Source organism: Tauraco erythrolophus, chromosome 2 (genome assembly GCF_009769465.1).
Source record: "Tauraco erythrolophus isolate bTauEry1 chromosome 2, bTauEry1.pri, whole genome shotgun sequence".
Lineage (NCBI taxonomy): Eukaryota > Metazoa > Chordata > Aves > Musophagiformes > Musophagidae > Tauraco > Tauraco erythrolophus.
The window spans coordinates 97,282,765-97,305,700 of record NC_141466.1 but is presented as its reverse complement, the minus strand read 5'-3'; the positions used below and the strand labels follow the sequence as shown (position 1 = coordinate 97,305,700).

General features: G+C 49.0%; 2 protein-coding genes across 6 annotated transcripts in view; one reads left to right on the top strand and one right to left on the bottom strand.

The window, feature by feature from the left end:
- Positions 1-932: 932 nt before the first annotated feature.
- Positions 933-9,968, bottom strand: POLH (DNA polymerase eta). 2 transcript variants are annotated; one of them, XM_086628222.1, is made up of 11 exons: positions 9,832-9,968; positions 9,604-9,738; positions 9,277-9,513; positions 8,947-8,951; positions 8,743-8,912; positions 6,260-6,363; positions 5,081-5,200; positions 4,370-4,493; positions 3,635-3,700; positions 2,766-2,929; positions 933-1,900 (listed from the first exon to the last, which is right to left on the bottom strand). In XM_086628222.1, exons 1-11 carry the CDS (start codon positions 9,966-9,968, stop codon positions 1,042-1,044), a joined length of 2,121 nt encoding a protein of 706 aa, XP_086484348.1. In that variant the 3' UTR covers positions 933-1,041. The 2 variants fall into 2 exon arrangements, with proteins under 2 accessions (XP_086484348.1, XP_086484357.1); XM_086628231.1 differs by lacking the exon at positions 8,947-8,951 and having other exon boundaries at positions 9,302-9,513.
- Positions 9,969-10,296: 328 nt separating this feature from the next.
- The window catches only part of XPO5 (exportin 5), a 30,713-nt gene continuing 18,073 nt past the window's right edge, over positions 10,297-22,936 (top strand). For 2 of the 4 annotated variants that reach the window (XM_086631655.1, XM_086631654.1), the window contains exons 1-16: positions 10,297-10,401; positions 10,748-10,869; positions 11,517-11,589; positions 12,193-12,330; positions 12,625-12,807; positions 14,550-14,591; positions 15,476-15,502; positions 15,800-15,985; positions 16,324-16,400; positions 16,838-16,937; positions 18,355-18,438; positions 18,857-18,982; positions 19,230-19,320; positions 20,803-20,931; positions 21,692-21,807; positions 22,751-22,906. In XM_086631655.1, the coding sequence (XP_086487781.1) occupies positions 10,297-10,401; positions 10,748-10,869; positions 11,517-11,589; positions 12,193-12,330; positions 12,625-12,807; positions 14,550-14,591; positions 15,476-15,502; positions 15,800-15,985; positions 16,324-16,400; positions 16,838-16,937; positions 18,355-18,438; positions 18,857-18,982; positions 19,230-19,320; positions 20,803-20,931; positions 21,692-21,807; positions 22,751-22,906 (1,755 nt within the window). Of the gene's footprint in view, positions 10,402-10,747; positions 10,870-11,516; positions 11,590-12,192; positions 12,331-12,624; positions 12,808-14,549; positions 14,592-15,475; positions 15,503-15,799; positions 15,986-16,323; positions 16,401-16,837; positions 16,938-18,354; positions 18,439-18,856; positions 18,983-19,229; positions 19,321-20,802; positions 20,936-21,668; positions 21,808-22,750; positions 22,907-22,936 lie in introns of all 4 variants that reach the window. The other 2 variants (XM_086631656.1, XM_086631657.1) reach the window with 2 other exon arrangements.

The window sequence follows — 22,936 nt, the reverse complement described above, 5'->3', positions numbered from 1 at the left end:
ACCCTGCACTGTCAGGGTCCCTAAACCATATTGCTCAACACCAAATCTACACGGTTTTTAAACACCTCCAGGGATGGGGACTCCACCACCTCCCTGGGCAGCCTGTTCCACAACCCTCTCTAAAGAAATTTTTCCTGATATCTAACCTAAATTTTCCCTGGCGCAACTTGAGGCCATTCCCTCTCATCCTGTCGTTCATAATGTGGGAGAAGAGACTGATCCCCATCTCCCTACAACTTCCTTTCAGGTAACTGTAGAGAGCGATAAGATTGTGTGATTCTGGCATGTTTCCCCTCCCTTCTGTGAGGACTTTAGCAGTAGACTGTTTATATGTCAATAGCAATTATCAGGAACTGTGTTGAGATTTCAAAAAGCGCATCAAGCTTTCTGCTTGGTGCAGCTCCAGCTTCCCCAAATCTTATTTGACAGGAGCAGTCTTTCTTGTGCACTCTACAGCTGGTGATAAGCATCACGCAATGGACTGCTACACAGAGGGAGTTGCCAAACTGTCTATAACAAAAACCCTGATGGGAGAGAATAAAAATCAGTGTCTTCCAGGTGGAGAGAGGGGAGAAGGAACTACAGGGCTAAGCTACCATATGTAAGTTATACAGTAAGGGCAAGGCCTGCAACTGCAGCCAGAGGAGAACCACCATGAGGTGAAGGCTTCATATGAAGTGAGTGAATAGGGGTTCTAGGCTAGGCTTGGCTGGAGAGTTCCTGAGATAAGGCACTGTGCTTCCATTGCCTGCTTTTACTGTAGGAACAGAATTACTAAGCAATGATGCTATGGAAGCACCCATGGCAGGAGATACAGGTGAGAATACGATGCACCTTCTGGTAGCACCAAGCAGGCAGAGGCAGGCTAACTGCCACCAGCAATTCACAAATTCCAGTTCCTCTTAGACTTGGGGTAGAGATAATTTATTAGACTTTTCTGCATTAAAAAGCGACAGGCAATATAAAAACTTTTAACTGTATTTAAAAACACTGGTTCTTTAAAAACACTGATTATCTAAAAGCTCCCAGTGTAGCTGGGAGTTAAGGAGGTAATGGCTTAAAGAAAAAATCTAAAGTTCTTGTGACACCTTCTCTGGGTCGTTTTGCACTAGATCCCGCTGGAGTTTTGGGCTTGTTCTTTGCCTTGGCAGGAGACCTGGAAGCAGCAGCCTTTGAGCTGGGAACTGCTGCTGGAGCCACAGGAGCGCTAGGCTCCAGGAAGGAGCTTTGCAGCTCCAGAGCAAAGTGGTAGTCCATGTGCTCTGGGAACTCCCACACCAGCACAAGCTGGCCACACTTCTCACAGTGCTGCTGGTCCCCTGGTGAGGTAGGAGGGAGCAGGGCGAGCTCAGGAGAGGGTGGCAAATTCTGCTCGTTTCCCTCCACAGCTTTGTCTAATTTTAGAAGGGTCCTGGAGCTGGGTGGAGTTGAGGGTGTTTGTGTACCATCAGACAGCAACTTCTCACAGTGAAGCCTCTTGAAAGGAGAAGTAGGGCTCCCATCTCTGGGACTCCGCTTCACAGGGGAGTCCAGGTCACACTGCACAGAGGCGAGTCCAACGCCATCTCTCTCTTGGTGCTCTGAGGAGCTGGGCACAGGTGACTCTGCAGTGCTAGCAGCGGACAGGCTGGTTTCTGCCACCGTCTGTGACTGCTGCCTTTCTGCCGCCTTTTGGAAGAATGACTCAATAGGATTAGCTGGCTTCTGCCTAAGCTCTTTGCTTGGGCTCCTAAAGAACTTGACCCTGGGCCTCCCAGAAGACGTGGTGTTTTGGCTGGTAGTGGCAGTGCCATCAGGCTGAGTATCACTCGTCAGGAAGGTGGCAATGCCTGCAGAGAGGAGCGTGGCGGGCTCTGAGAACTTGTTTGCTGAGAGAAGCACCGATATGAGTGGTGGAGACCTGCAAAGGACAGAACATCAGCTCAGACACCAGCCTGGGAAGCAAGAAGTCTTTTGAGGTAAGACTTTAAGCAACATAAAATGTTCACAGGCCGGGGACAGGAGGACTGGAGTCTGGGTATCTGGCAAAGGGTGGGAGAGCTGTTTCCTCTGACAAAACATTAGTGTTACTACCTCCAGATGAGGGTCTTAGAGACATAGCAGGCTGCATTGGGCAGAGCAGAAAGCCTCTTCCCAGAACAGCATTTTCCAAAGGAAAGGGCACTGGAGCAGGGGCAGCCAGCTGCCAGCCTGGACTTTCAGTCCACCACAGGCCGGAGCTGCTGTGAGACTCCCAGGCAAGGTGAGAGGGCCTTAAGAGCGCAGAACCTTGTCGGAGCCCAACAGACAGGACCTTCTTTCTTGCCTTAACTATGCCTCAGCCTTCACTGCAGAGCAGGAGGAAGGAAGGAAGTAATGTTGAATAGAGCTGTGCACCTTAGTTTTCTTTCCTGCCCCAACAGCCTCCTCCCAAAAAGCACCTTTGTCCTTAGGGGAGGAGAGCAAGGCCTAGCTAGCTTCTCCAGCTCAGCAGGGCAAGGACTGCCACACTCCAGCTCGACAGCCCCTTGCCAGAACCATCAACTCTTAAGTACAGATGTCAGAAGTGTCTTGCTAGATGTGGGGTTAGGAAGAGGCCAGGCTCTCACAGCTGTCCTACCACTAACAGAGGTCACTGCACTCCACTACACATGGGCTGGGAATCGCTTTTCCTACTAGTTGGCATAACGCTCTCTTTCCTTTTCATCAGGTCCCTGGCTCATCCTGCAACTCCCGCAGCAGAACCATCCCTGACAGGGATGTGAACCACTTCCTCCCACACTCACCAGGCTGCCTGGTGAGCCCCAGCCACGTTGCAGTTTTGGATGAGGGCAAAGGCATCGTTGCACATCTTCTGGGCGTCATAGCGGGACAGAGCACAAAGGCGAGACACCCGCGTGTCTCCCTGCATGCGGATGACCACCATCAGCTGCTTGGCCACCCGGTGGTTCTGCAGAGAGAAGAGGCAGCTGAGTTTCAAGCGACACCTGCAGGAAAGAGCAGGAAAGGCCGAGGAGACGGTGTCGCTGCCCAGAAAGAACCCCGGGCTATCAGCTACCACCTCTCGATGACACTGTGTGACAGATGGCAGCCTGTCCTGCCTGGCCTGATCTCCACGGGACGAGATACAGGACAGCAAGTGCTTGTACAGCTGTGCCACACAGGAAGGGAAGTGGTTATCCCTTGCTTCGCTTCAAAGGCAGCTGTGCACCTTTTCTTGTCTCCCCCTTCAGCAATGAAGCGAGCAGATTAATTTCACCCCAGCCTACAGTCTGCCGCAGGATTTGGGCATATCGCTTCCTCCCACAGCACAGGCAGAGCTGCATCAGCAAAGGGCTTGCAAGCTGCAAGGGAGCAGCAGTGTGCCAGGATGAGGGCACGGTGGCTTTCAGGTCCCTGCATCCTAAAGCACGGGACAAGGACCATCCTTAGCCCTGCAGTGTTCTGGGTCAAAGCCATCCTTTCTGGCAGGGCTCACGCACACCTCTTTGCTCAGGGCACCTCAGCACGCAGGCACAAATCTGGGGGCAGGCAGCTTTCCTCCCCAACCACACACCACCCTCAGCCTCCTGCAAACAGCTCACAGTGCAAACGTGCTGCGTGGCTTCCTGAAGGCTAGCAGGGAGAACGCTGGCCCCGTGCCTCCCCTCCTTACCTGGCTCCTGTCCTTGATCAGTCTGGATTCCAGCTCCAAGGCCAGCTGCAGGAGCCAGTGTTGCACCTGGACAAAACAGTGGTAACAGAGAGGCTGGGCCTCTGCTCACAGCACTGCCGGGAGGTCAGAGCAACGCTTCGCATACCGGGGAATGCTGGAGGGGGATCAGACTGGAATGGACACAGACTATCACAAGGCCCAGTATCTGGAGTACTCCAGGAGAAATCAGCCCAGGTAAAGATTCAACACGGGAAGCAAGGCATTGTAGATACAAGTCCTGCAGCGTTACTACCAGACTTTGCCAAGCAATCTGGGTCCCCTGTCCTGGATCTCCCTGTGTGTCTCCCTACAGCTCTGTGGGAACCTCTCCTTAGCTAACAGGTAAGGTGCACCCTCTCTCTTTCTTTGGGCTCATTACCTTCTTTCTAGCAACCAAGCCCTTGAAGCTTGAGACCGTGAATACCTTTTGAACGGCACAGGCCCACAGTTTTGCTCCTGGACATTACAAGAAGATTGGACCTCTTCGTGCAGGAGTTGATCAGTGCACTTCTGTCAAATGAGGGTTTTCCTAATTTTTGAGGCCCGAACTTCCTCCTTCCACTAAGCCCCTAGGCTGACTTTCAGGGCACTGTGACACAGAAAAGCAGCAGTTTTGCAAGCTACTCTCAGCTTTTAGTATTCTCATCCTCTCCAGTACAAAGGCCAAGCCTTGTGCTAGATGTAGGCTTCTCCTACCTCCTTCTGTGTGGCCAGGGCTGCCCTCCCAGGGAAGTTCTTGCTGCAGCCAATGGACTGGGGCAGGTACCGGTTTTTGACAGGCTCCTCTTCAATTCCTCTGCACAAGTCGTAGAGCCAGGACCTGAAAGCCACAGAGGAAGCATGAGGTGAAGGCAGCCAGAAAGGCAGACATCACTGGGCACCAAGTCAGCCTTCTGCTGAGCCATGCTTTCAGCTCTGTGCAAGCTGTGTCCCTGCCTCTAATCCCCAGCTCTCCAGCTGCAGCCACAGCTGAACAGGCAGGCTTCCTTCAGGCCACAACTGCCTGTCAGTACAACTCCTCCTCCTCTTCTCCTGAAGTGGCAACAGTTCATCAGTCTGCAGGGCACCCCAACCGCTGCTCTGGGCCCAGAAGTGGTGTTTCAGGCTCCAGTCCAGCCTTGTAATTGTCTCTGTAATGAGACTGTCAAGCCTGCCTGCTTCCCAGCCTGCAGGGAGCCTTTCCACAGCTTGGCCCCATCCTTAGACACTGCAGAGGAAGGCAGAGGAGCTAGCTGACAGGCAAAACATTATCCTTGGGAGGGTGCCTGGGAGCAGGCAAGACTGGAAGCCTGTTTGTGGGCCTGCCAGACCAATGCTTCTCAAAGATACCACTGAAGTTTTACCTTCCAGCCTTCCTAATCACAGCAGAACAACCTGTGACTGAATGGTTGAGTGGTTTATCATTACCCAGTTTTGTCTCCAAAATGAGTCTGGAGCTCTCTCTCACTGAACTGTGTCAGCTGCCCAATGTACTCTACTCCCAGGATCTCTGTAATGGCAGTGCCAAGCTTGCCTCCCAGGTTACGGCTACAGCAGAGAAAGAAAAAGAGAAAACACAAGTGAACATAGTGCAGACTCTGCCAAGTATTCTTACGGCAGCTGTCCCTAGAGAAGGACAGCTAGAAGCAATCAGGAACTAGCAGGACGAAAGGGAATGCTTGGTACGTAACAGCTCTTCTCGTAGTAGAAGGACACATAGGAGTTGAAGCGGGAACTGCTCCTTGGGACAAACAGTTCCAGTGCTTCTCCTTCAGCTCCATCTTCAAAATATAATCCCAAACCGTGCTCTGAAGAATGCCTCACGTGCTCCCTGCTTCCTCCTACACAGATAGGACCCTTCCCCACACCCCCCTCCATCCCTAGTGAGACACTCAAGGTAGAGAGCAGCAGTGTAGGTCTGGAGAGCAGGACCAGGGATCCGTTCCTCTGGAGCAGCGGTGCTGGTAACTTTTCCCTGCACCAGGGGAAGTATTTGTGCATTGTGGATGCTCAAAGCCAAACCACATCCGCTCTCTGGGAGCACAGTGAAGTCACACACACTGGGGCACAGCTATGGCCTCCTTGCCCACAGTTGCTCCTGGCTTACACCTATGCACCCCCGCAGTCATCCTGAGCACAGCTCTACCTAGGGAAAGGCTGCCTTCAGGATACTAGTGGGCTCTTTGAGCGTGGTCCCTTCACTGGCAGGGCCGCAGCTCCCAAGTATGCTCCTCCTGAACTGTCACTCACAGCTGTGAGGGATTACTGGCAGGATTTGCTCTCCATTTCTTACAAGCATTGATGAGCAGTTACTGTGGCATTCAAAGCCTTTGCTGGCTGCTATCAATTAGCATCAAATTGCTCTCTGTTTAAGTGGCCAGGAACAGCCTCCTACCCCCAAGTCACTTTAGTTCTGCTCACACAAGCAGTGGTGACAAACCAACAGGAGCCAAGTACCACAACAATGCAGACAAATGGGGCTTCCTTCCTGATAAAAGCCTGGATTGTGGAAGCACAGCACCAGCATTTGGTACACATGCTCTTGCCACAGAACAGCTCAGCCCGAGCTTCAAGCTGCATGGACGCAGGCAGCTCCCCAGTACTTACATATTGCTGACAGGCAGCTGGCTGAAGAGCTGCGGGACAAATCGCGAAGATACTAGTGTCTGGCGGTTGGGCTTGTTTAACCCACAAGCCAGTTTTGCCAGTGTCTGTAACACAAAAGAGGGTGGAAACCCTGTTATTATAAACTTTGCACTGACTTTATTGTGACTCTACCTAACGGCTTGTGCTGTATCGCCTCCAAGAGCTGCCTTCAGAATAGCTGCTAGGAAGAACATGCAGGTTTCACTGTTGCCTGCTCCCAGGTAGTACCCACCTTGGGACCTGGCACGCACAGCAGGGTACACTGCTGCTTTCAGACTTCTAGCTCTACAAAGAGCTGGATTCCTGCTCCAGGCAGCTTAGGGGATCTGGATATATCACCTGTTCTGGTTGGCTTAGTTTTCCATCATGCTAGAGCTTCCAGAGCATCCCCATAATCCTCCTCAGGCTACTTCTCTCACTGTCTTACTCCTTCATCTTTTTTCTTGCTTTTTCTCAATGTCACTATTTTAATCCTCTCTTTGTGATGTCCACAGCAGCATAATGCTGCAAAAGGAAATCTGCAAAATACAAAATTGCTAGCCTGGAAGGGATGTTCTTTAGCCCATCTGCCACAGCGCTGCTTATGATCCTCACTGACTGCTTTTGTGGTTTATAGGAAAAAAGCAACCAGCAGGCTTTTGGCTAAGTCACAGTAAGTCAGGAAGTAGCCTCGACAAGCAGCAGGATGAGTCAGTAATACCAAGTGCTCTTGTAGAAATGGCAAATCCTGTTTCAGCATATGCAGATTAGAGAAGGTGAAAAAAAAAAAGTGAATTTATTTCTTCCCATGAAGTCTCAGTGATTGGTTCAGCTTGCAGCACTTTGCTTTATGAACAGTGTGAGTAAACTTAGAGGAGTCTCCAGTGAAAAAAGAACAATAATTGGACATCTGGAAAATGACTAGATATGAAAAGTTAAAGGAAAGGTGTCTGCTTTCTTTAGAAAAGAGTGAGAACATATATAAGCTTGTATAACGGGCTGTTAATGAAGATCATAGCTCAATAAGCAGGAAAGAAATTGTGCTTCGTTATAGGATGAGTGGTAAAGAAATGAAAGAGGATATTATTAGACTTGTTTAAAAAAAAAAATCAAACACCCAGCTAAACGTATTTCAGGCTGCTCTGTTTATTCTTGATCCTGTGATAGACTAGAGTGGAGGGGAAGCTTTTCCTCTTTCTGGTCAATCAGTCTTTACCTTTGCTGCCTGTGCTTGGGTCATGCTCAGCCAGCTGCTGAGAGCAGCTGCAGAAACAAATGGACTTTGATGCTGCAGCTACAGAGGGTTTCCTGCTGGGTGAAACGCACGGTGGTTTACTGAGAGCACCTAGCACTTGTTTGCAGAAAAGGTTTGTACCTACAGAGGTGAGCTGCTGTGGAAGCACTGTAGCGTGTTCTGCACAGCCACATGTAGGCTCTGGTAATCTCTGCATTGTTCTTGCTGGTATAGATATACAGTTCTTCAGCTATCCCTGGGATAGCAGGGATGTTCTCTGTTATTCTTGATTAAAGAGAGCAAAAAGGCAAATTGAACATCCCTTCCACAGGAAATTTCTACACCAGTGATCTTCCTCAGCTAGCTCATTTCTGCCTCACAGTCTGCTCAAGTTTCAAGGTGAGCCAGTGCAGAACTAGCTCCAGTACCTTTGTACAGCTGGTAATAGTTCCAGCTGTTTCTGCAGCAGTCCATGATGAAATTTATCTTCCTTAACTTCCAAAGCATGCATTCAGTCTTGATCCTTTTCCTTTTTTTTTACTCAGAGCCTGCATTTTTAACATTATAACTGTACAAATAAGCCCTCTTGCAAGGAATGAAATGAGTGCTAGGTGCTCTCAGTAAACCACTCTGCATTTCACCCAGCAGGAAACCCTCTGTAGCTGCAGCATCAAAGTCTGTTTGTTTCTGCAGTTGCTGTCATGCATGAAATGCTCCTGCAGCTGCTCTCAGCAGCTGGCTAAGCATCACCCAAAGCGTGGCCAGCAAGGGTGACTGATTGACCAGAAAGAGGAAAAGCAACTCAACTCACCGCAGTGCCCCAAACCTATGTTCCTCCTCCAAGTCGCGGGGAATTTGTGTCAGTAAAAACCATTCCCTGGCTACAGCCACTGTTGGTGGAGGTTTCCTGCTTTAAACTCTCATTTTTTCCTGAAGAAAACTCTCCTGGAGGACTTAAAACCCTTTTCTTCCCAGTGAACCAACTCATTAGGGTACACCAGTCATCAGGGAGTAAAATTAAGTGCTGGCTGCATAGGCCGCGCGTCGGAGAAAAAAGACTTCTCCCCTTCTCAGATGTCCTGTAATTTCCCTGAAGGCGTGCTCACACAAGGCTGCATTCCCTCCTCAGCTCATCTTCTACAGGAGACTTGGAAGAGTGCAAGCTTAGCATCTACGGCACATTCTGACTCTGCTATTCAGAAGAAATCAGGCTGATGTATTACACACGTACTTTGTTGTGCGAAATCCCAGCTGAGCACCTGAATCCAGTAGCTGCTTCTACAGCTACCCTAATTTCTTCCACAATTACTGCACCCATGGTCAGCTGCAGGTCAGGACAATCAGGGTTATCGAAAGACAGCGACGCCAGCCACTCGTGCAAGCCACGTTGCCGCAGCTCCTCTAGAAAAGGGACAGAAAGGGGACCAACGTGGACGTTTGCTGCTGAGCCCAGCGAAGGGACCAGGAGCATCGGCCAAGCCCAGCCAACAGCCGTACGCCTCTGCAACTGCGCGCCAACAGCAGGGACGAGAAGCAGGCACCTTAAAAGCCATCCACTGGGGAAAACAGATCCCATTTACCATGCTCTTGCTTCAGGGGAGATGAAGCAGCCTGGCCTCTACCTCTGTAGGTACAGGGAGTGTTACTGACCGAGCGGGAGGGGGGGGTGGCAACACCGGGTTCCTCTCTCGCTGCGTCGAGCGGCCTCAGGGCAAAGCCGTTAGCGCCGCCCCGCCGCGGTACGCAAAGCGCCGGCCGCCGGGGCGGGAGCGGGATCGGTGCGTGCGTACCCTTCTCGCCGGGCTGGGGGCCGGGGTCGCCGGGCAGCCCCTGCACGAAGGTGGTGGGCAACAGCGCGGCCGCCAGCGGCCGCTCCCGCAGGGCTCGCAGCCGCTCCCGCGCGCTGCCCGTCAGGTCTAGGTACGCCTCGTCGATGCTGGCCCGCTCGATGGCGGCGAAGCGCGACAGCACCTGCATCACCTCCGCGCTGGCCTCCCGGTACCTGCCGGGCGGCGGGCACGGCCTCAGGCACGGCACCGCCCCGCCTCAGGCCGCCGCCGCCGCCTTCGGCCCGGCCCCCGGCCCCGCTTACCGGGTGAGGTCGGCCTTGCCCCGCGCCTGCGGCACGCGCGCCAGCGCCAGCTCCGGGCAGAGCGCGCGCGCCTCCGTCGCCCACATCCCGCGGGACACGCCGAAGGCGCGCGCCTCGTAGCTCACCGCGATGATCCTGCAAGACACGGAGGGCGGTGCAGGGCGGGGGCGGGCGCGACCCGGCACGGCTCCGCGGGGAGGAGGGCTGCGAGGGGCCGGAGCCACCTACCCGCCGCCCTGCCACTCGGTGTACTGCACCACGGCGCAGGGGCGGCCGCGCAGCCGCGGGTCGAGGCGCTGCTCCACCTGCATGAAGAAGCAGTCCATGTCTACCAGGGCCACCACGCGCTCCCGCCCTCGCGACATCCCACAGCCGCCACCTCTCAGCAGATTAACTGACTAACTGCCCGCCCGCCGACCCGGCGGGGTGGAACGGGGCGGGGACTCCCCGCCCCGCCGCTTCCCGGGAGCCGCACTTCCCGCGCGAGGCACACCGGGAGCTGTAGTTCCTGGGGCGGGAGGGGGGGAATTCGCCACGGCGGTACGCGGCGCAAGCGCTTTTCCCGCCAGCTCCTCCCCCTCCACGGCACATGCGCAGAGCCGCTGTGGTGCCGCGCGTGCGCCGCGTGGCGGCCACCTACTCCTCTCGCCCCTCGGTGGCCGCCGCCGTGGGCCGGCCGCCGCTGCAGCAGCCATGTCCGCCGAGCAGGTGAGCAGCCTCTGCGAGCAGCTGGTGAAGGCGGTGACGGTGATCATGGACCCGGCCTCCACGCAGCGCTACCGCCTCGAGGCGCTCAAGGTACCTGACCGGGGAGGGAGGGAGGGAGGCGAGGGGAGGCGCTGGGCTCTGGCCACGCGGCTGCCCCGTTGCCGGGGCCCGCCCGGGCCCGGTGGGCGAGAGGGCGGACGGGGGCCGGCCTCGAGCAGCCCTCGAGGCGCCGGGAGTCGTGAGCAGGCGGAGGAAGGCAGCGGGGGCTGCGCCTGCGCGGCGCTGAGGGGGTCGGGCGGTGTGTGTCCGCCCCTCCGCCCCCCCACGGCGGGCTCCCCGAGGGGTCGGGGCGGCCCCGTCCCCCGCCCCGTTGCCGGCCGCCCCGTGCCCGCTCCTGTGTTGTAACTGTGCGTGCGTCTCCCCGGTCCTTTCCCAGTTCTGCGAGGAGTTCAAGGAGAAGTGTCCCATCTGCGTGCCCTGCGGGTTGAAGCTGGCGGAGAAGACTCAGACGGCCATCGTCCGGCACTTCGGCCTGCAGATCCTGGAGCATGTGGTCAAGTAGGGCAGCTCGTCCCGCCGCCCCTGCGCTGGGGAAGGGTGCCAGCCGGCTGCCGTGCAGCCGTTCGCGTGGGCTCTGCTCCCGTTCCTGTGCCTCCCGCTTCGGGGAGGCACTTTCGGGATGCAGAGAGTCTGTTCTGCAGCACAGGGCAGTTGCTGTCCGGCTCTGATTCTTTCCTCCTCCGTAAAAGAAAGAGAGGAGAAGACGGCTTTCAGGCAGGTTGGGAAGGTTAATTCACCAAGCTCTAAGGCGCATTGACATCGCAAGATGTAAATAAGCACACAGGGTTATCAGTAGGTCTTTGCAACATTCTCTGTCATTAGCCTCATGCTAACAAAGAGGCTTTGTATTAGTTCAGCTCTGAGATTCCTCTCTCTGCCGCCTCTACAGACCTGATGCTTTGTGCTTTTGCTGCTGCTTCTCGCGTCGCGTCTGTTGACCTCAGTGGTGCACGCCCATTTGCCAGCGGCAGGTTTAACTCAGCCTTGTCATTAAGGGATTGGAGACTGGCAGAGTCAATGAGCTGTAGTGTCTCTCTTTAGTTTAGGTAAGGAAGCGATGGTTCATTGAGAATTAAGTCAGGGATCTTTATAAATGTTTTCACTTGGTGTTCTTTTTTTTAAAAAAAAAAACCTCTTTTGAACAGGTTCCGCTGGAACAATATGCCTCGCCTAGAAAAAGTATATCTAAAGAACAATGTCATGGGCCTTATATCCAGTGTAAGTACCTTCTACCCCAGACTGTTCTCTGAAACATGATTCTCTGACTTAGAGATAGAAAATGGGACTGAAAGGAAGAAAGACTTCAGTTGATTAGCACAGAGGACCTGAGTTCAGTTCTGTGTTTCACTACTTTCTTGCTGTGCATCCCTGGTTGTTCCAGTGCTTTTCTGTCTTGTAGTCAGGTCAATACCCACATCATCTAACATGGCAGGAAGCTGAGGCTTTTATAACATTAAAAAAAACCCCATATCTTATGTAAGGAGGAAACGCAGTAAATATGGATGTTCTTGTCCTCTGTCAGAATACTAAAGTTGTTATCTTAGTCATGTTTTCTCTATTGTTGTGCTTGCTCTCATGACCAAGTGACCTTCTTTTGAGGAAAATCCTCTTGGTTCCCAGAGTTTGCTAGTTATGGTTGTTTGTGAGGGTAAGACTGTCATCTGAGGTAGCTGGGATGAAGAGCTGCCCAATGTTGTGTTTTGTTTTGTTGTTTTTATTATGTGTGGTTTAGAATATTTGCAACCCCTGTGCTTCCCAGGTCAGAATTATAAAAGTCTGATGTTTGCTGTTGCGTGTAACTCTGCCCCTCTTCTGTCACAGGGAACTCAAAGTATTCTGGAGGAGGAAAGTCACATTAAGGATGTTCTGTCTCGTATTGTGGTGGAGATGATCAAGCGTGAATGGCCTCAGCACTGGCCTGACATGCTAAAGGAGCTGGATACCCTCTCCAAGCAAGGGGTATGAAACGCACCTATCTGTTCTCTTCTGCTTGCTCCTAGTATGGGTTTGTCTTCCATAATCCTGAGGAAAGCCTAATTCACTCATGGTCAGGTGAGACAGGCTGACAATGGACTCAGAAGTCTTTGTAAGATTAAGTTATTCTCGCAGATGATTTTAGCAGAGAGCGCACCATCCGCCTGTCTTGTTTTCTCAAGACTTGACTTCATGCATGCTCGCTTTCTCTCTACATCTCTGAGCTCTAAAGATTTTAGAACTGTGCTGATGGGACTGTATTTCATTTTGGGACATCAGGAAACTCAGACGGAGCTGGTGATGTTCATCCTCCTACGTTTGGCAGAGGATGTGGTGACTTTTCAAACACTGCCTACCCAGCGACGACGAGATATCCAGCAAACCCTCACCCAGAACATGGAGAAGATCTTCAACTTTCTCCTGTCTACCCTGCAGCAGAACGTCAACAAGTACAGACGCATGGTAAGAGTCTCCTTTCCTTGGGAGTGCTGGAGGCGTTTAGGAATTGGCATACAACTTGCAAGTTGTTGTAGAAGCAAGTTGTGGTTTAACCCAGCTGGCAACTAAATGCCATGCAGCCACTTGCTCACCCTCCCTCACCCCCAGGGAATGGGGAAGAGAATTAAAGGGGAAAAGGGGAGGAGACTTGTGGGTGATGTAAGAACAATTTAATAATAATATAGAATTAAAAGTAATAATGATTAATAATATATGAATATATATGTAAACAATGATAATAATGTATACAAACAAGTGATGTAGAGTGTTATTGCTCACCACACGATGACAAATGGCCATGCCGGCAAGTGATCCTGAAACAGATAAGCCTCATACTGCAATCCTGGATGAATGAGAGGCCTGAAAAGAGAGCCAGAGAGAGATAGAACTCGGAAAGTCCAAGAGAGCCCTCCAGAAGAGAGATAAATCCCAAACTTCCCAGTCAACTCTGATCTATGTACTGAGCATGAAGTTGCACGATATGGAATATTCCATTAGCCAATTTGACATTGAGTCCTAAACCTAAGTTCAAATCATAAGAGGGATTGTGGGCCCTTTGTGCCACCCGTGCTTCCCACCCATCCTGTTGTGCTCCTGCACACTGGCGAAATACGGGAAGCTGAGAAGTCCTTGATGTCTCAGCACCAACTATAAACATCAGTGTGTTATCAATATTCTTGTAACAACTCCCATACTTAATCAGAAACGCAGAGTTATTCTAGCTGCTAAAAAGAAAAACTAACCCTGTCCCAGCTGAAACCAGGACATAAGTGCAGGAACTGTCTGAAATCTTTTGTTGTCACTGTGAGTTAGGGATCTGCTGTGGCCTGGGAGGCCGGTGTTGAACAGAGAGACTGAACACACAGGGCTGACAGGGGTAGTGTTGATAGTTTGGATTTGCTAGTGTAGGTGGCTTGAGAGGATGCGTGCCTCGTCTGTCCTGTTGGAATGCTCCGCTGACACTAGGGGTGTATGGCTTAGCAAAGTGAAGGTGTGGTTGTGGCAGAAATGGGGTAGGTTTAAGGTAGTTTATATAACACAGTGGTAAAGAGATGCCCTCCTGGGCCTGCATCTGCTCTCTTATGCTGCAGTGGTGTCTTTGTGGCGATGCACTAAAATGCATGAGTTTTTGATGTCTTAGCATTGCATCTGGGCCTCTCTGGTCCTTTTCTTCAAGAGCTCAAGTCAGGAAGCCTTTTTTTGTCAAGTTGTCGTTAAGAATGCTCTTCATTTTTGTGTAAAGAAACTTCTTTCCTGAATTCTTACCTGGAGTCAGAGATGTGCAGGTTGGTCAAGACGGGTGGTGAAGGCAAGTCTCTACCACAGTCTGTTCCCATGAGAAGGAAGTGGATTTCAGAGTGAAGCACAATGGAGAAACCAATTTAGAAACAAGTTGCTTAGATGTATCTCTTGTTCTTTTTTTTCTGTGAATTAAAATCTAAACTTACACTAAGTGTGAAATTGGGAGGCAGTGAGAAAACCTCTCCTACCCTGCTTCTCTTCATATTCCTGCTGCGCTGACAGGCCGAACAAAACCCACCTGTAGAGCAGACAGTTCTCTGTGCAGTTCATGGTGGTGGGTGGGTGACCCTGGTGCGTTTTGTGGTCTGGTTGAAATGCATTTCCACATAAGGTTTGAATTGCAATGCTTGAGGCTCTGAAGTGTGGCTGCTTCTGCTAACAGTGGAATCTTTCTGATTGGCAAGGTTGGAGCACCCCAGGAACAAGAAGTCCTCACCACTCCACAGGTTAGCGGATCTTTGGGATGTTTGTGCACAGGGTAAATTCTGAGGGTTGGGTGTTCAGTTACCTCTCTGCACGCTGAGACCAGGGGATATGATGGACAGTTCCCCAACACCATAATAATCTGCAGTGCTTACAAGTATGCAGCTCTGGTATGGTGGCTCAGTTGTTAAATGTTCAGGACACGACCAGATTAACTTAAAATCACTGCACTGAATACATTGATGGACAGAGTTTCCAAACCAAAACCTTGCAGTGGAAAGAAATGCTTGTGGTATCTTTGCATCTGAAAAACAAATCAAACCTGAGTGTCTGAGGGACTGGCTTGCATTAGTCAAAAAGATGGTGCAAGCAGTGCATTGCTGCTGTTGAGTGTTTGGAACTGGGAATCAGGCTAAAAGCTCTTGCCCCAGCTTTCCCTCCAGCCGCCTTTCTGACCATGGACAAATCTCTTACCCTTTTCAGACGTCAGTCTTGGTACATAAAAGCCACCAGCATCTTTCAGAGTCTGGCTTCCGGATGTAAGATGCTCTAAAAGGTCATAAGTTTCTTCCCTGGAAGCTTCCAGGGAGCACGGAAGTGCCTTTTCTTCTTGGCCCCTGTGTCTCGCTGGTGCCTGCTGACTGGATTTCATCTTTTGGATGAGAAGGAAATTGTGGCTTAACTTGCAATTCGAAGTCCTGTTGTCTTACCTGCCAGGAGGCTGCGGAGGTGGTTATGATGGCTGCAGCAATGTCCTGAGCGGGAGACTGTGGTGCAGCCTCACTCACTAGGGAGCTGTTGTGAAGCTGCTTCTGGCTGCTTTCTTGAGAAGAAGCCTGTCCAGCAGTGGCTGGGTGGAAGAGTGTGCTGTGGCTGCTCACTTACCATCTCTTGTTTTCTTTTTCAGAAGACTGATCTGACTCAGGAGCCAAAGGTGAGTGAAGCTATGTGGGAGTTAGTGCATTAGTCGTTCTTAAGACCAGGATTGCTTAGAACTAGGCTTTTCCCAGACTTTGGTGTCTAGTACCTGCAGTTCTCATTGACAGATGGATTTGTTCATCCATAATACAAAGTCCTTGAGAAGAGAGGAGTGAGGGGTGGCAGCAGAAGGGTCCAAGTCTCTTACTCTCTCATGGTGGTTCCTGGTACTGTTCTTCCAGGGAGTGGACGACTTTAGATGGGAATTGGTGTATCTCATGGCTCTGACCTCTTGCCTCCTCTCTATTCACAGGCCCAGGCAAACTGCCGCGTGGGGATAGCAGCACTCAACACCTTGGCTGGCTACATTGACTGGGTAGCCCTGAGCCACATCACAGCAGACAACTGCAAGCTCTTGGAGATGTTATGTCTGCTCCTAAATGAGCCTGAGCTCCAATTAGGAGCAGCAGAGTGTCTCCTGATTGCTGTCAGCAGGAAAGTGAGTTCTTCCTTCTCAGCTCCTCTTGCTCCCCTTTGTTTTCATCCTGTTCTCCTATATAGTTCTTCAGATTGAGCAATAATATCAGTCTGCCATGAAGAAGAGTTAATGTCTTGGGGTCAGTTTTTCAGTTTAAAGTTCTTGTGGTGGGATTGCTTGGGGAAACTTCTTGAGATCAGAAATACCTTAGATTATTTTGACACTTTTTGACTGACATCGTTTGTGGACTGTAAGCCTCTCCCCAGATGGGAGGGCAGCTAGGAGTCTCCTAATTTCACTTGCAGATGGGAATAGGTGGTTATGTTCTAATTGAGGCGTTTGACATGTTTTACACATAGGGTAAGCTGGAGGATCGGAAGCCTCTGATGGTCTTGTTTGGAGACGTTGCCATGCACTACATTCTGTCTGCTGCCCAGTGAGTACCATCCTGCTGCTGTAATTTCGCACAAAACTGCGTACAAATGGCTTTGTAGATGTGATTTGCAAAAGAGAGTGCTGCTTAACTGCAGGAAGCTGGGACTGAGTTAGGAGAGAACAAAACCACTGTTTCTTTTCCAAACCTGAAAAACTGCAAGTTTTTTTTAAATCTCATAATTGAAGGATAAAGTGGTGTAAATATCACAGCTTTCCCAGCTCTCCCTTTTGTTCTGAAACTAATCAGGAGGGACTCTTTCCGAGAGGTAATTTCAAAGGTTTTAGATACCAATAAAGCCATACTTCTTGATAATAGCAAAGAAAATCCCACTGCAATAAAATCAAATTGCTCTAGTTCTCTATCTACAAGATAGTGGTGTACCTGTTACCTACAGTGTGAGTAACTGATCCCGTTCTCCCCCCTCGCCTCGTTCCCAGGACAGCAGATGGAGAAGGCCTGGTGGAGAAGCACTATGTCTTCCTGAAGAGACTTTGCCAAGTTTTGTGCGCGTTGGGCAGCCAGCTGTGTGCATTGCTAGTAAGTCTCTACTAATACCAGCAGCAGCCCTGGCAAGGCTAGATTTTAGAATGAGTGAGGCAACCCTGATCCAAGGTAGGACCAGGGTTCTCTCTGCACGTTTGGTAGCTGTAGGGTTCTCTCCACGCATTTGGAAAAGGCAGAAATGGCTCTGCCATCCCCATCTGGGATAACTGTAGCCTACCAAGTCATAGCAATGTAGAATGAAGGGATCTTGACTGATTCCAGGCCTCTACTATAATTAGGAATCTTCTATAACCTGTGAAATGCTGAAGCTTCATTGAAAATTGGTCTAGTTGCTTGCTGTCTACTGCTACAGAAAAACTATTCTGGGAAATTACTGTTGTGTTGGAAGCCTTTTAAATTTCCCTATTAAAAATAACTCGTGAATATACCTGTCTGTTCTACGAAGATTCTCTCAAGCTGAAGGAAGAAAGAGATTTCGTTCCTGCTGTTCATCTTTCCAATGCTTTGTGTCAATGTTGAGAAGGAGATGCATATTGATACTTTGCATGCCGTGCTGGTTATTGAATTCCCACTCTCTCCGTTCAGCACAGTGAAGAAGGCAGGCTTGTTGAGAGATGCTGGTTTTGGAGATACTGAGGCAGCCAGCCTGTGCAAGTGATAGAGCAAAGTGAATTCTCCCAGGGAGGGGAAAAAAACCTCCAACATTTCGGAATTTATCCCTAAAAAGAATGGACAGCAAACAAAGGGTGTGTTACTACTTTCAGTGAGTTCATTTGCAGTTAGGCAGTGAGAGCTGTTTGTCCATAATGAAGTAATGAGATGGGGATTTGAGTCCTCTCATCCATATTCACTCAGGAGAGGCAGCACTGAGCTCTACAGCTCCAGAACAGGGATCTTGAGGGGCACCAGGTCGTATTATGGTTAGCGAGGAGCAGCAAAACCTTGAATTTATAGCTCCAGGCAAAACTCATTTTCCAGAAAGTTATTGGTAAGAGATGTCCATACATTAAACGCAGAAAATACGTGGAGGAATGGAAGTGAAATCATCTTGGTGTATTTGCTTGTAAAATTCTACAGTCTACAGTTGCAAATTCCTGTGCTTCGGTACTGCTGGGTGGGTTTGACCCAATAGGAGTAAAATTGTGACTTGTGGTAGCAGCAGCAGTTATGAATTTGGTTTTATCAGCACTCTAGTATTTGAGAAGTCAGTCTTTTCTCTTGATTGAGAGTGATGGTGTCTCCAGCACCCCCAGGCTGGTCAGCAAAACTTGCTACTTCTCAGGCTATACTGGTTTCAGAAAAAAAACACACTTCACTGCTTTTTGTCTCTGCTCCTTTACAGTCTGTGGCCTTAGATGTGGTGTTCCTGCTTTACTCGGAAACATACCATTGTGAGCCCAGTGTGACATAGAGCTAGTATTTTGTCTGAAATTGTTTGTCTTCCTAATAGGGCTCAGATGCTGATGTGGAAACGCCAACCAACCTTGGAAAATACCTTGACTCGTTTTTAGCCTTCACAACCCATCCCAGCCAGGTGTGTAAAGGGCTGAAAGTCTCATGTATGTCTGTGTAAGAATATGTGAATGCATAATTGAGCTAACCTGTAGAAGACTGCAGAACTTCAGCTGCCAAATATTGCTCTCCAGGCTCTCTATTTCAGCTGAAGACCTGGAAGGCAGAGTGTTTCCTCTTCCATTAGCACCCCATAAGGAACAGTGCCTAATACAGAGGTGCTGAGTAGAAAATGCAGAATTTGCCGTCAACCCTAGTATTTACTTAGGCTTTTAGCATTCTGGAAGCTTGGATTGTGCCTGCAAGGTGCCTTGGCCTCAACTGAATATCAGTCAGTGTAATTTGCTGTTGCCTTTTGCTAGCAACACCTGATGTTAGCGGTGGAGATTCCAGCACTGAAATCCTTCTTTGGTCCCCTCTTTTCTCTCTTCTCCCCCCAGTTTCTACGCTCTTCCACCCAGATCACATGGGGAGCCCTCTTTCGGCACGAAGTTCTGTCTCGTGACCCCTTGTTGCTGGCTACGATTCCCAAGTATCTCCGTGCATCTATGACCAACCTAGTGAAGGTATGTGGGAACTGTGGCCAGAAAGGTGTGAGAAGGTGCCTAGGTGAACATGGCCTGTGGATCGTGGGGGAGAAACTACATTTTTATTGTGTCTGCCAGAGACGTGATTTCCAGGCCACTGAGCAAACAGCTTTGTCTCAACATTTTACTGTCTGCTTCTTGCCTTCAGTCTTCATTTCCTTGAAGCTGGTGTTAGCTGTTATGGGTGACTCCTTTTCCTTCCTGACCTTGTCCACTCTGTCTCCAGGTGGGCTTTCCCTCTAAAACAGACAGCCCCAGTTGTGAATACTCCCGCTTTGATTTTGACAGCGATGAGGACTTCAATGCCTTCTTCAACTGTAAGTTGCCATTGCCCTGTGTGGATACTGTCGTCTGTGCCTTTCCTCCTACTTTCAGTTGCTGTCTGAGCCTGGAGCCTACCATGTTGGCAGCTTCCATTTGTGTCTTGGCTCTTTCAGCTTGGATCTTGGAGTTGAGTTAATTTAGGATTTTCCTGTGGCAGCTCAGGTGTTTCATTTTACTTACTTTTTGCCTGCTGGTGAGGTAGGTGGCCTAGTAGCATTTGCTACCTAGCGTCAAAGAAAATGTGCGTTTTGGTCACCTTGAGGAGGAAATGAAACAGCCTGGAGTCCTGCTCGGGTTAGGAGAGGAAAGCAGCTGGCAAAAGACTTTAAATGTCATTCCAGAAAGAAAATCTGCCTTGGCCCTGCTAAGAAGCTTCTGGTTCAGTACTGGTAGCTGGAGTTGAACAATTAAAAAGAGCCAGATTTAATCATGATCTTAAAGCAGAAAACAGGAAACCCTGGATATTACTAATTCTATTTTTTCTTTCTTTTTCTATTTTACTTCCGAAAATGGTGGTTGTTTCTCACTGGCTGGTATAGTTTGGAACTCACTTGGTGGCTGGGAGGATATACTTAATAAATTACTTAATCTTCAAACATAAATGTAAAAAGTAAGGATTTAAGTGTTGCATTTTTTTATTGCTTATTACATAGTTTATTTTTTACTTATTGTAATAAATCCGTTTGGGTGAAAATCAAAAAGTAGCTAAACACACAAAGCCAGAATTTGAAATAGTTTTAGGGAGTTAAATTATATTGAAGGTATTATGTATATAAAAAAAAAAAACTGTTTTGAAACACAAAATATAATTACTTGATAAAATAATTATATTTGTTTGACTACAGATGCAACCTGCATTTTAAACAATGCAAGTTGCATCTGTAGTTAGCAGAACTGATTCTTTCATGTGGTCGTGTACTGGAATATTTGGAACAAATTAAATTCCTGTTCTGTACTTTGCTTTTAATGTCTTTGAAATTGAAAACAAGACTTCTTTGGGTTTTTTGAGTTTGCATTAGTTTGTCAGCCTAGAATCTAAACTGAGTTAAGTTGAATAATCTAGAAAAAGTGTGTTTAGCTGAAGGAAGTGGTAGTTATCTAATGCTGTTTTTCTCTCTCAGTATCTCAAGGTGCTTTGTAAGCAGCAAACGTGTAGTTTGAATAATTTTTTAGATGAAAAATAGAGGCTTAATTGTAGTAAACTGGGGTTTAGCATAGATTTTCATAATTCATACTGCATTTTAATTGCATTTCTTTTTATGTTAATCCATCATTGCTTGGTCCGTTTAAATCGCTTCAAAAATTGCCCATCCTGTTACACCTAGTTTACTGACTGTGTATCTGAGCTTACTACACAGCTCTTGCCAGAGCAACAGTCCATAATGTTCCCAGGTCTGCGAAGCTGCAGGTGAGCTTTGGGGAAGGGAGCATTTGCAGCATCAGCTTGTTGCATGGTGTCTGATTTTTCACTGCAGCTTTCCGAGCTCAGCAAGGAGAGGTGATGAGGATGGCTTGTCGTCTGGACCCTCGAACTGGCTTCCAAATGGCTGGTGAATGGCTGAAGTACCAACTCACAGCTCCTGTTGATCCTGGACCCATGAACTGTGAGTTACCTGAAAAAAAAAACCAAACAAAAAAACCCAACAAACCAGGAATATGGGATTTGTTTTTTAATTCAAGCCAAGAAGAAACTTTTTTTTTTTCTTAAAAGGGAGCCAAGACTCAACACCAGGTTTTCAGGCTTTTAAGGTCTTTGCAAGTTAAAAGCAAAATCAAATCCAACCTACCCCACCCCAAATTTAACCCTTTGCAGTCTACCTGTGGAATAGCTAATATAAAGTCCCTGGCTCCTCTTTTCCTTCCCTCAAATCTCTCTGCAAAACAGATGCAGCTGTCCCTCTGATACAATTTTACAACTATTTGGGCCTTGTTATCTCTAACATATTGATTATTTTTGTCTGGAGAAGTTCTGCCTATCTGGCAAATCCACCTGTTAGTCACCTTGCTTTCCTCCTGTGAAGGAAGCCCACTTGGTGCTCTGCAAAGTCACACCGAGGGCAGTCTTGCCTGCAGTGCTGAGTCTGGGCATGTGGCCTCCCTCATTTTCCCTTCAGTGATTTGTTGGTGTTACTCCCTGTAGTATCTCAAAGGTGAGACTTATGTCTCAGGAGCCTTCACTTGAATGAGACAAATCACATGGGAGTACCATAATTGGTCCTGGCGCATCCCTGCCAGGCATCTGCAGGGAAAGCTGTGTGACCAAAATACTTGAGTGCTAAGATGTTCAGCACAGGAGCTTATCAACCTGCTGTTGTGCATGTGGGGAGGAGCATGGTGAGAGCTCCAGTGTTCTCTTCCTTTCAGCTAAGACAGGCGAAGGTCTCTGCTCCATCTTCTCTCCGTCCTTTGTGCAGTGGGATGCGATGACCTTCTTCTCCGAGAGCGTCATCAGCCAGATGTTTCGAACCCTGGATAAAGACGTATGTGTATCAGATGCTCTTGCCTACTCTCCTGGCTTGTTCTGGGTTGACATGAGTGGGTTTTTTCAGTTATGTTGTCCTTGAAAAGTCTGTAGTAACCAGTTATCTCCATGCAAAAACCCACATTGTTTGGTGAGTGATTCTCATGAAGAGTAGTGACCCTTCTTTAGGTGAGACCAGAGTCATACTGGCTTACGCTTGGGCATGTCTTGATTCTGGACACTATGCCATGAGAAGTTGCAGGAGAGCACTCGGGTGGCATGCTTTGACATAGTGCCTTGCTAGAGGAGAAGAGGACTGCTTAAGCAGAAATTTCCGAAGTTTATTCTTTTTAATTATCCCCTGGTTAGATGATTTTTTTTTTTAACTTTTAACTAAATGAGAGAAACTTATGCTTAAGGAGTAGGAGGTCAGAAGCAATTTCTCTTTTTTTTCAACAGTAGACGAATCAGAAGGAAAATGTTTTTTTCCTCAGTCTAGACCGACTTGATTTTTTTTTTTTTTATTAGATTAGGCTGCTCATGTACTTTAGTTCAGCATTCCAGTCACAGTAAAATAATTACATATGTTCATGTGGTTGGTTAAGCATGGAATCTGTTGGACAGAGTCAAGAGGAGAATTAGGAGCCAAACTGAGAGGAAATTGGGCTTTCTCAGAGGTGCAAGCAATAGTGTGGGGACTTGAGGTTGACATCTCAAGACTGCTTTACCAGCAATGGCAATGCTGCTGTCCTTTTCCCTCAGCAAGTGCACATCGTTAAATTGAGGTTTCCACTGCTTTTCTTTCTGCTTTGAGAAGAGCTGTGTTCAGCTGAGAGGCCTGATATGACATCAGCAGCTCCATGGCTTAGCTCTAGGAGTTGTAGGATGTGTGCTACTGGCTGAAGTAATGAGTGTTGCCTCCTATTTTCTTTCCTCCTCCTTTCCCTTTGCTGCCTTTGTAGGAAATCCCAGTGAATGATGGCATAGATCTGCTGCAGCTTGTCCTTAATTTTGAAACAAAGGATCCTCTCATCCTGTCCTGTGTGCTCACCAATGTCTCTGCACTCTTCCCATTTGTCACTTACCGACCAGAATACCTACAGCAAGTACTTTCCAAGGTAGGTATTTGCAGACTGTGCAAAAATCAG